The sequence below is a fragment of the Ranitomeya variabilis genome, chromosome 2 (assembly GCF_051348905.1).
Source record: "Ranitomeya variabilis isolate aRanVar5 chromosome 2, aRanVar5.hap1, whole genome shotgun sequence".
NCBI lineage: Eukaryota > Metazoa > Chordata > Amphibia > Anura > Dendrobatidae > Ranitomeya > Ranitomeya variabilis.
In genome coordinates, this window is record NC_135233.1 from 455,221,223 (window position 1) to 455,237,883 (window position 16,661).

Here is a 16,661-nt window from a genome sequence, read left to right on the forward strand (position 1 = left end):
ACAAAAAAGGTGCGGAAAAATCCAGACCCTATTCCATAACGTGTGCACATAGCCTAAAACAAAAAAAAGTCTTCTAAAGATATTTTAAAGTGGAACTATCATTTTTTACAAAAAACGTTTGACATGTCATAAGTACATGAACATTTTTTTTAATAGGATTTGGGTTCTGAGACTCCACCGATGGCTAAAATGAAGGCATAGAAGTGCTCATCCAAGATCCTTGACTTCCTCTTGAGCCTGCCTTCGGCATCAGGAGAAAATCCTAGGTTAGGCGCCTCTACTCCTTTGTTTTAGGGTTCAGCACCTGGACCTTCAACAAAGCTTTTCAGAAGTCTCTACAACATGTCAAAAACCTTTTGAAATGATGACTAAACTTTCTCCTAAAATCTTGATTTCAACAATAGGAGCTTTTTGAGATGTAAAGTATCTTCCGAGGCTTAGAAACATTCGTAATAATATTATTTCAGTTCGTGGTATAATACATACGATGTTCAGCAGAAAGACAAAAGTGGATTTGATGAATAATCCAAGTTACTAAACTACAAATATTATACTTTCATGTACCCTCAGCACTTCGATGTTTGGGAATCCCGGCAAGAGTAGTAACTAACTTTGAATCTGCCCATGACTCGGACGGGAACCTTACTATTGATGAATACTACGACATCACTGGAGAAAGGATTTCAACTAACAATCGGGACAGTGTTTGGTGAGTGGCTGCTCATATAAATAACTATTCAAGTTCCTGCAATCTCGCTTCTCTATTCTCTTGCTAACATCTTTAAAGTTTTGATTGATCCTTTCATTATGTTGTGTAGATTTGGATGAAATCACATGTTGTTCTTCTTGATGCTACACAACACGGTTGTCTCGTGATGACTGCTTCTCAACCTGAGCCGATAACATTAAAAATGAAGCAACGATGCGACTGAAAAAGACACCAAAAAGATAGGAACCAACAGAGGGGAGTACTAAGGGCCTAGATCAGGAGTTTGAAGATTCTTATTTTTGAAAACTGAGGTTCTGAAGTTTTGGATCTCAACTTTTCCAAGTCATTCCAAGGTGGCAGCAAGTTGTCCTACTGTGCCTGTCAGGTGGTTGCTCTCTGCCACACCACATACTACTCATGTGGTGCACTGGTCATCTTGAGTGGAAAAAAAACCTAAGCCGGCAGCCCGTCATGTGGAGACTGAATCAAGTCTGGTGCTATCATTGCATTTGTAGCCGGTTCTAACTGTGCATATGTTCACAGCCACACTCCCTCTTCTTTTTATATCCTCCCTTTATTACCATCTCGGTGCACCCTATAACCGTTTTTCAGTGCCGTAGTGCAGAGCTCAGCACTGTAACACTGCTCCTGTGTCCGTGACAAACTCTCACAGATTCTGGACACAACTGTGTTGGCGACACCACCTATGTTCTCCTATGACCATTTTGAGGAAAGAAGAGAGAAGTTAGTTAGGGGCTTGGCTTTCAGGATCCTCGGGGGCGTGTCTTTAGGCTACTCTGCTTTATTCCTCTGTGAGCCACACCCCTTTTGATAAAGACCATAAAATATAGCACTGAGTAAAATGGACCATATCACTGGAACTTTATGGCAGATTAGAAAAAAAATGCCAAAAAAAAGTACTCGGGGTGAAGTGGGAATAAAGTAAGAGTAAAAACTGCTCACTATTGACCTGGTGACAGGTCCTCTTTAGGTTCTGGCTGTTTAACCGATTAATATTCCATTTGTTGATATTACACCAGTTAACCTTCATTGAAAAGTGGACTGCATGACCCTTTGCTGCTTTGTTTTATCCGTTGTTGCAGCATATCAGGGAAGTCTGCCAAGAAAAAACAAAAGTGAGGTTAATAAAAACTTGTAGACTCCGATAAGGCAAATCTGATTCTCCTTATAAAATGCATCATGTGTATCAACAAACCAACGTGACAAGTAATACATTAATGCACAACTACTGTGGATTTTGGATGAGGGGTGCATCAAGGTTGGTGGATGGAGGTTACCTCTCCAATAACTATATTACATGTGGCTAAACTGAGCAAGCCAAATCAGCTCCACGTTTGCAGACTCCTCTGGAGTTGAGATGATCAGATGACAGTCTGATATATGTGCAATCTCTGTTTAGACTACTGCACTCCAGAAGAGATGATACGCCCATCTATACTGTAAATCAAAAGAACAAAGCACCTGATGAAGCTCAGAGTCAATCGAAGCGTTGTACATTCACCTTTGGATTGCAAATACATTTCCTATCTCCTATCTATGATTGCCTAATTCTTTGGCTTTACAATATGATATGTATGGGCACAGTGATTGACCCCTGATGTCTGCTATTGGAGGAAACGAGGATCAAAGCTTGTGCCATACTAATGAATGATGATATACAGAACAATAGTGATCCCAATGTAGAAGGTGAACACATATGGTGCCAATAACAGCCAGGATACGGCTGCGGCAACAACAAAAGCTAATTATGCCCAATCAAGACAATCTAGTGGCCAAGACTGATTCCTGGCTTGTTAACCCTGGCAAAAAATACACGTGACTTCAGCAGTCCTAATAATATATATGACGATTTGACACTTTAATCAACACCCCCTATTGACAACATAAAAAAGGCAAAACATAATGGCAAAATTGATGTTTTTTTTTATGACACATGTAAGAATTTCCTGTTTGTTAGGCAAGTCCTGCATATGTTGGAGCTGTCAAGCAGCCACGAGACATACGGCCGTGGGAACTCAAACCTATTTTTTGAGCATGCCATGCTCGGATAGCGCCTTATCCCAGTACATCCGCTGATCACTACTTACTAAGCAATCTAGTCGAAAATGGGTTAATTATTTTGGACATTTAATAGTAATTAATGCTGGATTTATCGAATATCAGCATGTCCTTTCCTTTGTGAATAAATGTTTTCTAGTACTGAAGCTATAAAAAAAAAGAAGAGAGAATTCAGACCATTGGTTAATATCTTTTTGCTGCTGGGAGAATCTCGTGGGAAATGGTAGATAGAATCTCCTAGTTGGTGGAAGCTACGAGTGACGGCTTCTTATGCCCTTCCTATAATCTGGCCTCCTTCATGTGCTTTATGCTTCTTTGTTATACATGATTAGTAGGAATCTACTTGGAAATAACATTTTTATGTTGGAGTGCCATCTTGTGGAACATAACTCTCAAAATTCTGGCTAAAAAAAACCAAAGCAGTCAGGAAACAATCAATTTTGCTGGTAAAAGTAGAATAAATTCAGAAGGTGCTGTAAAGGAATCCTCATGTGCTCCAGTAAAAATAGACAGAATTTAGCCATTTTAGCAAAGACGTGTTGTATATTCCCAGTTCAGAAGGGAGTTTGCTAGACAAAAAAGTGGTCAGACAGCTGGACAGGCAGAAAAAGATCCATCTATCTGTCAACTGATCAATCAATCTATATTTCTATGTATCTACTGCATATTTTTCTTTGTGCTTAATTTTATACTACGGTTCTCGCTTTGTACAGGAATTTTCATGTGTGGAATGAATGCTGGATGGAACGTAGAGACTTACTGGCAGGATACAACGGCTGGCAAGTGCTAGATGCAACGCCACAAGAAGCAAGCAATGGTAAACATTTATGTCTTATATGTTTATGTATTTATAAAAAAGGTGTTTATTTAATGCAAATAATAAAGTAGCAAGATTTGAGCAAGTCCTCAATAGGACTTGGGGTAAGTGCAGACGTTGAGTATTTGCATACATTTTTTTCTGCAGAGTGTTGGCAGGAAAAATGCTGCATGAAACATGAGTGTTTTTACTTTTTCACTTTTTTTTCCCCCATTCATTTAATCAAGTGAAAAAATCTGGAAAAACGCTGTAAGAATTATCATGCTGTAGATTTAAAAAAACTCTTTGATGGTTGAATAAATGGTTATAAAAATAAGCAGCGTGTGCATGAGATGTCAGAAATCTCATTCATTTTGTTGATACTGGAAAGTAGAGCAATTTTTTACCGTTGAAAAATGAATGGCAAAATCGTAAGGAGTGAACAAGCCCTTACAATTTATAATCCTTACTCTATTGGCTTGTGCAGACGACCGTATTTTAGGTCCAAATTCGATAAAACATTGTATCGCACTCAGGCCAATGTTATTCCATGAGACTGACCAATTTTTCGCAGCTGCACTATTGGAAAAATTGGACTACACTCGGATGACACCAGAGTGCAGTTCGGTTTTCACAGACTGACGGAATGGAGAAGATGGAGATTTTTTTTTAATCCATCTACTCGTCATCCGAGGATGTCAGATCACACTCTGATCGGACGGTGAATAGCCTAATCGACCTGATCTTCTTGGATGAGAGTTGTGACCCCAAGCCTCAGATGTGGCAAAATTTAATCGAAAGGCAATGAACTCTTCAGCCTGTTATTGGGGTTTGGGAGGAACTGAGAATATCAAAAGGAAAGCCAAACATACATAATAAGAATATGCAAATGCCATACAGCTGGTGAGCAGGTCAGATCCACTGTCAGACATAGACAGAAAACGGCCCCTGTGCAAGAACAATATATGGGCCCTTTGCAGTCTAAGAACTCCTAAAAATGCAAAATTGCACCTGTTTTGGAAGTAGAAACGGGCCACTTTGCCTCTTGGGCTTCTATGCGGCCGCACAGGTTGCAGAGGTGATATGACCGCCCCTGGTAGGATCCACAAGCAGGATCCAGTATAATCTAACATGTTCCCCTGTGTATTGCTAAGGATATCTCGGAGAGATTGTATTTTAGATGTAACGCTGAGAATATCTCATGAATATATAGTAAATGCTGACTGGCCAAGATTGCGTGTCACTGCTGGTACCCCCAGAAATCTTGGGAATGGGGCTTAAGATCTTGGGAACCAAGCTTTGCAAAGTCGCATCCTCAATAGAGCAGCAGTGCGCATGCTCGCCATGCGATCCATTACAGAACTACCAGAGAAAATGGGCAACAGTCCCATAGACAATGAACAGGAAGTAGGATGAACTGGGCATCATCGAAGATGATGAAACCAAGAAAACTTGGGATCGTTGGTGGTCCCTGTAGTCAGACCCCCAACAATCACTAAGTTGTCCCCTATACTATGGATAGGGGATGACTTAATTTTGGGATTCACCCTTTAATGAAAAATAAATAATGTCCCATAACGTCCCTCCTTCCTTTCTTGAAAAGCTGAAATCTTTGGCGGCATCGTCTCTATCCCATCGGATAGGGCAGAGTGGACCTGAAAGATCCTCTTTTGGAATGCTGAATTAGTCCATTTTGCTTCCGAACATGATACAGTTTAGTAAAATGATATCTATCAGCTCAAAGTTGTGAAATAATAGTAATACATGATGTAAGGTGCTGAAAGATTTTCATTTGATGAAATAGTATTTCGATCATCACTCCTCTAAACAACACCCTCTAGGAGGAACCTTGGACCACGCATTGGACCACCCAAATATACTGATGAGGCCAATCTCTATTGACGTTGTACTTTCTTGTTTTAGGAGTATTTTGCTGTGGACCGGCTCCTGTAAAAGCCATTAAAGAAGGAGACGTTCATCTGAAGTATGATTGTCCTTTTATATTTGCGGAGGTCAATGCCGACATTATAAAATGGGTTGTGCCAAATAAAATGTCGGCACCACAAAGGGTTTACCAAGACAGTCAGAAAATTGGAAAACTAATCAGCACTAAGCATGTCGGCATGAGCCATAGAATGGACATTACCAGCAATTACAAGTATGATGAAGGTAAATGACAAATCTTTGATATGTGATCTGCCTACAGATACCAGTGATATCAATTAGCCCCTTATTCGCCTTTTGGATCATTTTTATTTTTCATTGTCACATATGAGTCATATCATTGTTTTATTTTTCCTTTGGTGTCACCATATGAGGGTCTAATGGGCTTCCATACTACCATAACAGGAACCCATTGTTAGACCTCTGGTTTCCATACAAACCCAAAAGTGGAAGGAAATGGTTGACAGGGGAAGCCTTCTCCCTCTGTCACACTAATTAGTTGCGATGGTTGCAATTGACTGTTTTCAGAGGAGTTAATCTGCTGGCTCTATCCCATCTATTACTAGTATATTACAGCCACCTCCTGCAAAAATTGGCATCAGCACAACCTGTGTGTGAGTGAAAGCAGTTCTCTCAATGATGAGCTGTATATTAACCTGGCCACTCCATTGATTGGAAGCTTTCTGCCTATACTGTGCATAGGCAGAAAGCTGTCAATCATTGACAAGGGACAGAGATAGCCACATGAACCTGATGAAGTCTTTTTTTTAACCTATGTAACTACAGTTAGGGACAAAAGACTATTGATACACTGCTGATTTTGCAAGTTTTTCCCCCTACAAACAATGGAGAGGTCTGTAACTTTTATCATAGGTACACTTCACCTCTGAGAGACAGAATCTTAAAAAAATTCAGAAAATCACATTGTATGATGTCTACATAATTAATTTGCATTTTATTGCATGAAATAAGCATATGATACAATAGAAAAACAGAACGTGCATGTAAAAATTTGGATAATAAATATTTCCACATTGCTATATTTAATTTTTTACTTTTTTTTAAACTTTTTTCATGTAATTATTTTATCACCCAGCTCTAACCCTAAATTTTGTGCTCCAATAAAATTTGGTTCCCAGGGTATCTGCCTCTATAGCCACCGCCATGCTATGTTGCGGTTTGTCCCTACCTTACGCTATTGTCAGATGGGATTTAATCAAATATTGGTGTGATCCTTATGTACTTTGTGCTAGTGACTTAGCATGAAAATCCCATCTGTGTCACTAATATTCTCTACACAGAGAGAAATGGCCAGAAAAGCACAAAAAATGAATCTTATAATAATTAATCGCAATTTTATTGAATATACATAAATCATTTGACATAAAAAAATGAAAAAATAAATGCCTCCAATAATTTACATGCCACTTCCCAATAATTACAAGTAGGTTAGATGCCTATAATTGATTCATACAGTGTGTGCGGTGTCCGAGCCATGTCCCTCCACCCCGACGCGTGTTTTGCCCACATTTCTTCAGTAAATTATATGTACAGCCTCATCTGGGTTTTCTATTTCGCCATTTTTTTAGCAGTTAGCAGAGTCCCAATGGCAAAGTGCTTTTTGCCTTTGGTATATCCGCATGCATAAAAATATACGCCAGCAGCCATTTTAAACCCATTTAAGCACTAGCCCTTTAGGTATTGTATTACTTTAGAGGCATTTAACAAAGGCCATATCAGGCTAGCTGCATTATCTCCCTTTTTTTCTACACCCAACCAGCAATAGGTCAGGATTGTCGCTTTTATCTACTACAGTAGTTTTCATTTACAGTAGACGTCATGTATGTAAAGATGTGGAATGATATACGACTCTTTCTTTTGTTCCCTATAAGGGTCAGAAAAAGAACGACTTGTATTTAAAAAAGCCTTGGAGATGAGGAAAAAGCCGAATGCTGGAAGCAATGGCCTGCACGATAATCCACCTCCAAATCCTTCTAAACTCGGGGTACAGTTGAGGATCAAGTTGAAGGAGTCTCCAGTTTTTGGTCAAGATGTTCAACTCATTGCTTTCCTAAGAAATCTCACCACTTCATTTAAACAAGTTAATATTAACATCACTGTTCAGGCCATAGAGAATAACGGGGCACATAGGAATGTGGTGTATCAAAAATCCGATTCTTTGGAGCTAAAACCCAAAGCAGGTAGGTTTCTGTATTACACCTACTATAGAGCATTAGACAATAACACTTGCTCCTTGCTTATACATTATTAAATAGACCTGATGAGACTGACATGCCAATATTGAAAATGCATAAAAAAATTGTAGTATTTGGTCCAGTGCAAAGTCATTCTCACAATGATTTTCAGAGTAAATACACCAGAGATCTATTTGACATATGCAGTCTGTGATATTAAACCTGGTGACAAATTCTCATTAAAGCATACCTGTTAGAAGATTTAGGGTCACCAAACTAATAACATTGCTGGGTGGGACAGTAAGAGACAAATTCAAACATACCTTTCTGGCCTCAAATGGATATTCCTTTAAATCTGTATGTACTATAAGTGAGGTTGTACAGTACATGCATCAAGGGTGGATCCAATCCCAGCAAAAACATTCATTCTCTGCAATATTTAATGCCAAGTGTAATCCTTTGGGCTAGAATGATGACTGTTTAGTCTTGCTATATCCTTAGCTCCATCCTATCACAATGCTCCTTTTCCTGAGTCACTTCCTGCAATAATGTCCCTATCCGGTCCCCTTCCCAGTGGAATGTCCTCCATCGTGAGTCACTTCCTGTAATTATGTCCCTATCTTGTCCCCTTCCCAGTATAATGTCCCCCATCCTGTGCCCCTTCCTGTAATAATATCTCTATCCTGTCCCCTTCCTAGTGTAATCTCCCTCATCCTGGGCCCCTTCCAGTAATAATGTCCCTAACTTGTCTCCTTCCCGGCATAATGTCCTCCATCCTGGGCCCATTCCAATAATAATGTCCTTATCCTGTCCCCTTCCCAGTGTAATGTCCCCCATCTTGAGTAACTTCCTGTAATAATGTCCCTATCCTTTCCCCTTCCCAGTATAATGTCCCCCATCCTGGACCCCTTCCAGTAATAATGTCTCTATCCTGTCCCCTTCTGGTATAATGTCCCCCATCCTGGGCCCCTTCCAGTAATAATGTCCCTGTCTTGTCCCCTTCCCAGTATAATGTCCTCCATCCTGGGCCCCTTCCTGTAATAATGTCCCTATCCTGTCCCTTTCCCGGTATAATCTCCCCCATCCTTGGCCCCTTCCAGTAATAATGTCCTTATCCTGTCCCATTCCCAGTGTAATGTCCCCAATCCTGAGTCACTTCCTGTAATAATGTCCCTATCCTTTCACCTTCCCAGTATAATGTCCCTCATCCTGGACCCCTTCCTGTAATAATGTCCCTATCCTGTCCCCTTCCCAATAAAGTTTCAAAGTTGATCCTCTCTGTGATGGGATGCCCATTTGTGGTCAGGATGGTATAAGCAAACTTGCTATTTACTACCCTACCCAACATTTTACCAGTTTGATGACCCCAAAGCTCCTGAATGGTTCCATTTAAGTAATGCTCGCAGCGGCTTCTGCAGCCCTCATGGTGGCCTGGAGAGCTGCCTGTGTCTAAAAAGTTTGGCAATGATATTGTTTCTTAGGTTATATATTAATAGGTAATGCACTCTTGGCTTCTTTCATTTCTTATCTACCAAGCTTCTGTGCACACATAGACCATTCAATAGAGGTTACTAAAGTCAAGGTCTTTATTCAATCGAAATATTAAGCAACATAATGGAATAGCAGCAAGTTATTGTTTTCTGAGAACTATTAAGTCTCGTTTTAGCAATTAATAAATGACCCTTGACATGAGATTGCATTGTGAAGTTAATATATAAAAAAACAATAAGACCATGCTATGAAATGAAATAATGCAATCCTGCAACTTGTGTCCTTTCTGCTTATAACTAACTCTAAAAACACCATGTGTGTAAATAAATGTGAATACTAGATCTTAAAACGATGTACAATGTGATCTGCACATCCCTCATCTTATACTGATTGCTGCTAAAGGACAATGACACATTTGATGACATTTTTTATTGCTTTAATGCATAAAATATAGATTTTTTATTTAATTAAATATGTAACACCGACTTTCACAGGCTCCTTGTTTCCCTGAGTTAGCTGAGAATTCGCTAGTGAGCTCGTCTTGACTGGAAGTTTGCATCTGTTTTATATGTCTTTTTTTAAGGATTTATGACCATAGACCACATAAAAGTTCAACTCAACTTTGATGTGGTCAAAAGAGATGAGCTCAGAAAAAGACAGATAAAAGAATTGCAAACTCTACCAGTGTGGCTCACTAGTACAGGGTGGGCCATTTATATGGATACACCTGGGTGAGTCATTTATAAAGTTGCATTCAAAAATGGCTGACTTCAAAATGGTCGCCATGGTCACCACCCATCATGAAAAGTTTTCCCCCTCCCATATACTAATGTGCCACAAACAGGAAGTTGATATCACCAACCATTCCCATTTTATGTAGGTGTATCCATATAAATGGCCCACCCTGTAGATTTTCAGTTGCAACCAGCAAAAGTTTTGACACTTAAAAGGGTTGTCCTCTACTCGGACAACATCTTCTCAATTCCAATGTTTCCCCTTTGTAAAATAATAACACCTATAGTCACCTCCGGTGACGGTACCCTCCCAGCGATGTCGGCACTGGCTCTCCCTGGGATCGTGTGACATTGTTATGTCACGCAATCACTGTGGCAACTCAGTGCTGGCTTCATCGTCCTCACCTTTGGACGAATCACATAGATCCGGAATAAGTCAGAGCTGCTGCTCTCTCACTTCCAAGTATGAGATTTATCCATAGGAGATGAGAGTGAAGCCAGTGCTGATTAGCCGCAGTGATCGCATGACATAACAATGTCACACAATCCCCGGGAGAGCCAGTGCTGACACTGCTTAGACAGCAGCGGCACCGAAGGAGACTATAAGTGTTATTATTTTACAACAAAAAGATTCAGAAGGGGTATGTCCGAGTAGTGGACAATCCTTTTAAGAGGTTTTTGGAAACTACTAGATGATACTTTTTAAATGATAAGAACAGTTTTTTGCTTGTTCATTGGGGTTTTTTTTTTATAAGGAAACATTATATTGGAGAAATCATATTAATATGGGAACACAGTAACTTATTACAACATATTTAGATGTGTCAAATATATGGCAGGAAGGTGCAGGATGTTTTTCCCGAGAGCCAAAATTTGTATAATTTGTATGCCGTAAGCAAGTGTTATTACAAAAATAAATCTGGCCCCTATTGCATAAATTTCCTCTAAGTGTATTGCATAATTAATTACTCTGCACGCGTTCGCTTGTTTCCCACAGAGCACTCCGCCATTTACCTGGTTCCCTATTCACTGTACAAGACGAGCCTCACTGAGAGTAATCTCCTAAAAGTCTCTGCTGTAGGAGAAGTGACGGACACAATGGAGAAGCTGTTGGCTGAAAGAAACATCACGTTAGATTCCCCAACTCTAAAGATTGAAGTACGAATTTTACGAGACTTGTCTCACGGTTGAATAGAAGAGATTGGGGGATACTACTATGCAAAACAGCAAATGTATTATCAACACAGCAGGATTGGGGGTATTAGTACTGACTTCTGAGCAATATATACCTGAATTTAAAAAAAAACAATAATGCAAAAATGTGCAAAGACCAGAGTAATTACAAGAGGATAAGAATTAATTTTTAGTATATATAAATTAAAAATCTTAAATATATTCAACACAACAAACACAGATGTGTTGGTGAGGGAACTAACGGTGAAACCTCTACAGTAGGATTGATACAGAAATATAAGAGACAAAATATAAATGGTGGAGAAAGGTTGAGCTTGATGGCCCTAAGTCTTTTTTCAACCTATGTAACTATATATAATATGTGCAAACACCATAAAATAAATTAACATTTGCAAAGTCGGGTAGTCATAGTAAGTAAACTACCACATATTTCAGACTATAAGATGCACTTTTTCCCAAAAAAATTTGGGAGGAAAATGGGGGATGTGTCTTATAGTCCGAGTGCAAGCTTACCGGGAGGAGGGTTGTGGCAGTGGTGTAGCAGCCTCCCTTCCTCAGGGAACCAGCGGTGGCGGAGGTATGGCGGTGGGCGGTGCAGAGTGCATCGTTGGTTTCCCTGTGGCCATCTTCCTGAAGCCATGGACCACCGCAGGCTGCACATGAACAGATTGAGCCAAGGGCCACCGAGAACTCAAACTGCGCATGCATGGCATCAGGAAGATGGCCGCCGAGAAACCGGTGATGCATTTGGACCCTGTTCCATGCTCTGCCTGACCACCAACACCGGACCCGCAGCATTGCATCACTGGGATACCCCAGGACTGCAGCATTGCCCCACTTCTGCCGCCACCCACTTCCTGAGGAAAGGACCATGCTTCTGGTGACCCCGCTCTACCACCGCCGTCCCTCAGGGAAGATACCTTAAATTCAGACAATAAGACGGACCCCCATCTTATAAAAATCTTTTTTCTGCTACTTTCCACCCCCAAATTTGGGGTGCGTCTTATGGTCTGGTGCGTCTTATAGTCCGAAAAATACGGTAAGTGGCAAGAACAAAACCCCTGATGAAGCATTTGTGAAAAATTAAAAAAATGTGTATTTTTATGCAACTTTTTTTCCTTCCAAGAAATTTGTTTTTGACGTAGAAATGTCTGCAGCTAATACTTAATGTGTGCACACGCCATTTCTTTTCCATGGAAGCAGCAAAAATTAGCAAGCATTGGGAACTGGGGTGACTGACTTGGGTCAAATGTGATAATGGTATATTTTAGCCAAAGGTCCAAAAAATAGATCCCGCATGACCTTTTTAGGGTGCAGTGGTTAGTCCCTGCTAAGAAGAGAAGGATAATTAGATATGTCATAGGTGTCTAATACTTTGTGTGGGAGGGGAGCAAAGGCTAATCTGTCTGGTCTGATCCACAGAAGAGCTAAAATAGTACAAATAGCAAAAAAAAAAACGTTGCCACTGATTTTTAAAGTTTTTGTTTTGGATAAGTTTTCTTCTTGAAGCAATTCCTTTAAATCAGATGTGTCAGCAGATTTCTCAATACTATCTGTGTACATTATTAAATAGGTCTAGTAGACCTGATAAGGCTGGTGTATTTACTTTGAAATTCGATGTCCGAATGGATTTATAATTCGAAATATTAAGATGAGCCATGATAGAGTTAATTAGCTAGAGCCGATTAAATTAAAGTGCTCATGTTCATTTCAGATCAGGAAAAAGCTTTAATTAACGATTTACAGTCTTTCTTACAAGGATTTTCCGAGTACACAGGCCTCTTCTGATGCCACACTGATAATGGTATCGCTACCCTGACAATTCACAAATAAACAGACATATCAAATAAGCACAGGTTCTGAAACTTAGTTGTGGTGAGGTGAACACTGTAAGGATTACAATTCCCTTTGCCACTTTGGCATCAGACTAAAAACGTTTGAACCATCAACTCTAGGTTGCATAGTTTCTCTGACAATAATGAAGTTCATTCACTTTACAGAAGCCAGAAAATGCAATGCTGTTGGTCCCATGCAGGGTTACAATTAAATTTGTCAATCCACTGACTGAGGAACTGAGAAACTGTGAACTGCTTATGGAAGGCAATGGACTGGTGGTGGGAACCATAGCAAAAGAGTAAGTCAATTTTTAGTAATTTTTTTTAACAGATTCAAAAAGTAAACTACGTAGAGTTTTATCTTTATCAACAAGGCAAATAATTCTCCAAATAGTGACTGATGTTAGTGAGCGAGGGTCTACAACTGGCTATCTTTAAAGGGTAGGCTGCAAAGTTCTAGGTAAAATATGCAACAAAGAGAGGTGACCATGAGAGAAGTTCTTACAATCACAGAGGGAGTGTGTGCTGGAACTGCCAGGAAAGTGATACAGAGACTGTTACAGAAGGAAGGAGATGCTGCTGAAGAGATTGCCAGCAGACTGTCGCAAGTTTCAGCACAAGCCGCAGTGCTCAATACCAATTGTCTTACTCTGTTCAAGTTGACCTGTTGCCTCTTGTGAAATTGTTGAAACCATCAAATTATTTGCCTCTCTGAGTCTACTTATTGCATCCATTTGCCATCGCTGAGCAAGAACCTATTTATCTTCCAGAATATTTAAAGAGGCACACAACTATCAACCACTACCACCCTTACATATACCTTTATATACTATATATTTCCTAACATCGACATAGCAGTTTGCCAACCCCCAAAAATGTATATATAATTTGGAGGGGGTCATGTTGCTTTGAGTCCAAAGCTGTTGAGCTATGTCTGCTCCTAGTGACAATCACCTGCTACAAAACACAATCGACTGTTCCTACTGTTATCTGTGACAACCTTGTATTACCATTTTTTATGTAACCACCAAGCTCTGTGCCTCACTACCGCACGTAACTGGCAAGTTGATCCCGCCATGGGAGAATTGAATCACTATGATGATTCCAATTGATAATATCTAGATGTGCTTTTGTCTAATTGTGCAACTCAATATTATAGAAGAGCATCCTCAGCACCGAAGGAGACACAGACTGTTGATTCTTGATCAAGAATATTTAAATTTATTTAGATCCAGAATAGGAAGAACAGATATCAGCCAACGTTTCGACCCTTAATACAATAGCCACTGATGCATGTCAATTGTAAAACTCCTAACAGGAATACGTCCTACAATGGACATGAAGGATAACAGGGAAACTCCACTAATACGCAGATCCTACAAAACAGCTACGGAGTATGAATACTCATAAAGTCATAAGTAAAATGTAACAACTTTTATTAAACATAATCAAATCACATAAATAACAGACAAAGTACACATATAGTGCATGTACGGCGGACAAACAACACTGCAAATAACACCAAGGGTATAGGAGGGCAGAGACTAATTGCTATTATGGGCATATTAGTTAGTCAGTAGAGCGTGATTGTTACCATAAAGTGCATAGTGCTTCCTATGAACCGGCATATGCCTGGTCCTTCCATCTGAGTTACTACTCAACAGCCCAGAATAGATATAAATAATGGTAATAAAATACTGCCAATCTTACCCAGATATAATTGGTGTCAGTGTGAGTCCGGCGGCCCCTAGTTTCGACCCTTGTAGTGGTTTTTATCAAGGACATCTGCTTGAGAAGGGCAATTGGCATGTGGGTGGAAGAAGAACCTGACCGATCCTCATCCACCCACATGTCCAGCATTCTTCTAAGGCAGAAATCCTTGAGAAAGACCATTACAAGGGTTCAAAAACTGGACAATAGCTCTTCTTCCTATGCCGGATCCAAATTCTTGAGAAAGAATCAACAGTCTCTGTCTCCTTCGATGAGGAGGTGGTTGCTCTTCTATGATATGATAGGGCTACCTTCCAAACCTCATGATCGTATTCTCTACAGCAACGCTGCCATCTTTATAGACAACATTGGCAACTCACTAGGCATGGACACATTTCACTTATTCCCCTTATGTCTGTCATGCATATATAAATAATTTGAGCTAAAATAGTGGTAAAGTAAAAGTGCTCTCACTTCCGTTTCGGGAGGTGTGCTGCTCTCATGACATTGCATGAGTAGATGCAGGTTAGGATTTTTTATATTAAAGAAGGTAACAGTTTTAGGCCACAGTGTGAACAACATACTTTGTTGAGTTTTGGTGCGGTTTTGCTTTGAAAATTTCACCCTATATTCTACTTTACAGTTTGGGATCCATGAAGCCTGGAAGTGGTCTTACAATCCATGTTGATTTGATTCCATACAAAAGAGGGAAGAAGATTCTACAAGTGCTTTTTACCAGTGACAAGATCAAATACATCAGAGAAAATCTGGATATTGAAGTTTCATCACCTCGAAGAGTATATATGCCCGACTTTGAATAACTGAACAATGTTACTACTTTTATAATCTGATTTTATATAAATGGAATTGAAGTTGGGAAGCCGACACATTTGTATTATGTTGATTGTTTTTGTTATTTTTTTACTAATGGATCGAAAATATATTGTAAAATGACTGAATGTTCATAGAGAAGTGTGTAGGTCCATACGTCTTGGTTATTTGTCACATTTTTTTCAGTTTTGATTTGTATCTAGAGGTTCTAGTGTTTTAGTTTTGGGTTGACTCTTTATGTGTTTTTTTACTATATCATAAAATATCAAATAAATAAAGTTGGAGGCGATTTTGCTCCTTATATTACTATGTGGTGTAATTTAAAGTTACTTGGATGGGAGAGAGGCAAACAAGTTAAGGAGAAAGTACTATGACCCTACTGTAGATACTGTCAAAGCACTGCACACTGGCATCATCATCAAGTTCAGAGAATGTCTGATGAATACAGCCTGGCAGGGCATAACCAAAGAATCCGAGCAGGAACTTAACAGGTAAGAACACCTACTCTGTAGGTGATGTAGTTTAGCTCCATACAACCATAAGTTTCAAGGAGCCTTTGGAACTTAGAAGACTTCGAAAGACTTTTGCAAATTTTGACAAATTTTCTCACATTCTTATACAAATTTATCCAAGTTGGTCTGAGAACTTCAATTTGTATTGAACTTAATTGATGTGAATTGAATCTGCATTATTATGCTCACCTGGCCCTATCCTGTTAAGCCAAACAGCCTTACTCTGGTACGGCAATAGTCTTCTTCTGTCCAGTCACCAGTGTAGTCTCTAAAATGACATCTACAGCATCTCCAGTATTGGGCCTAGTCAGTTTTCGAAAAGACCACACTAGTCACTAGAACTCTTGCGACATCTTGATGTGCATCACTCCATGATATCATGACGTGGGACCTTGTCCATGCCAGAAGTGCTTAGGACTGCACTGGTGACCAAACAGAAGAAGATGACCGGACCAGAGTGGGGCTGCACAAAAGGACAAATTAGGGCCAGGTAAGTTTAATAATTTTTTTAACCCATTCCAGGGTCTCCTTTATCCATCAAAATGATAGCTGACAGGTAGAAATGAGCAAATCTTTTACGTTTTGAATTCACCAGATTCACCAAATTTTCCCAAGATATTCGATTTGTAGC

The 16,661-nt window shown here is 39.7% G+C and overlaps 1 protein-coding gene across 3 annotated transcripts in view; it reads left to right on the plus strand.

Annotated features, from left to right (window-relative positions):
- The window catches only part of LOC143806607 (protein-glutamine gamma-glutamyltransferase Z-like), a 49,809-nt gene extending 33,983 nt beyond the window's left edge, over positions 1 to 15,826 (plus strand). For 2 of the 3 annotated variants that reach the window (XM_077287343.1, XM_077287342.1), the window contains exons 7-13: positions 571 to 709; positions 3,502 to 3,605; positions 5,508 to 5,753; positions 7,421 to 7,729; positions 10,946 to 11,106; positions 13,143 to 13,276; positions 15,331 to 15,826. In XM_077287343.1, the coding sequence (XP_077143458.1) occupies positions 571 to 709; positions 3,502 to 3,605; positions 5,508 to 5,753; positions 7,421 to 7,729; positions 10,946 to 11,106; positions 13,143 to 13,276; positions 15,331 to 15,508 (1,271 nt within the window). In that variant the 3' untranslated portion in view covers positions 15,509 to 15,826. The remainder of the gene's footprint in view (positions 1 to 570; positions 710 to 3,501; positions 3,606 to 5,507; positions 5,754 to 7,420; positions 7,730 to 10,945; positions 11,107 to 13,142; positions 13,277 to 15,330) is intronic. The other variant, XR_013221520.1, reaches the window with a different exon arrangement.
- Positions 15,827 to 16,661: the final 835 nt, after the last annotated feature.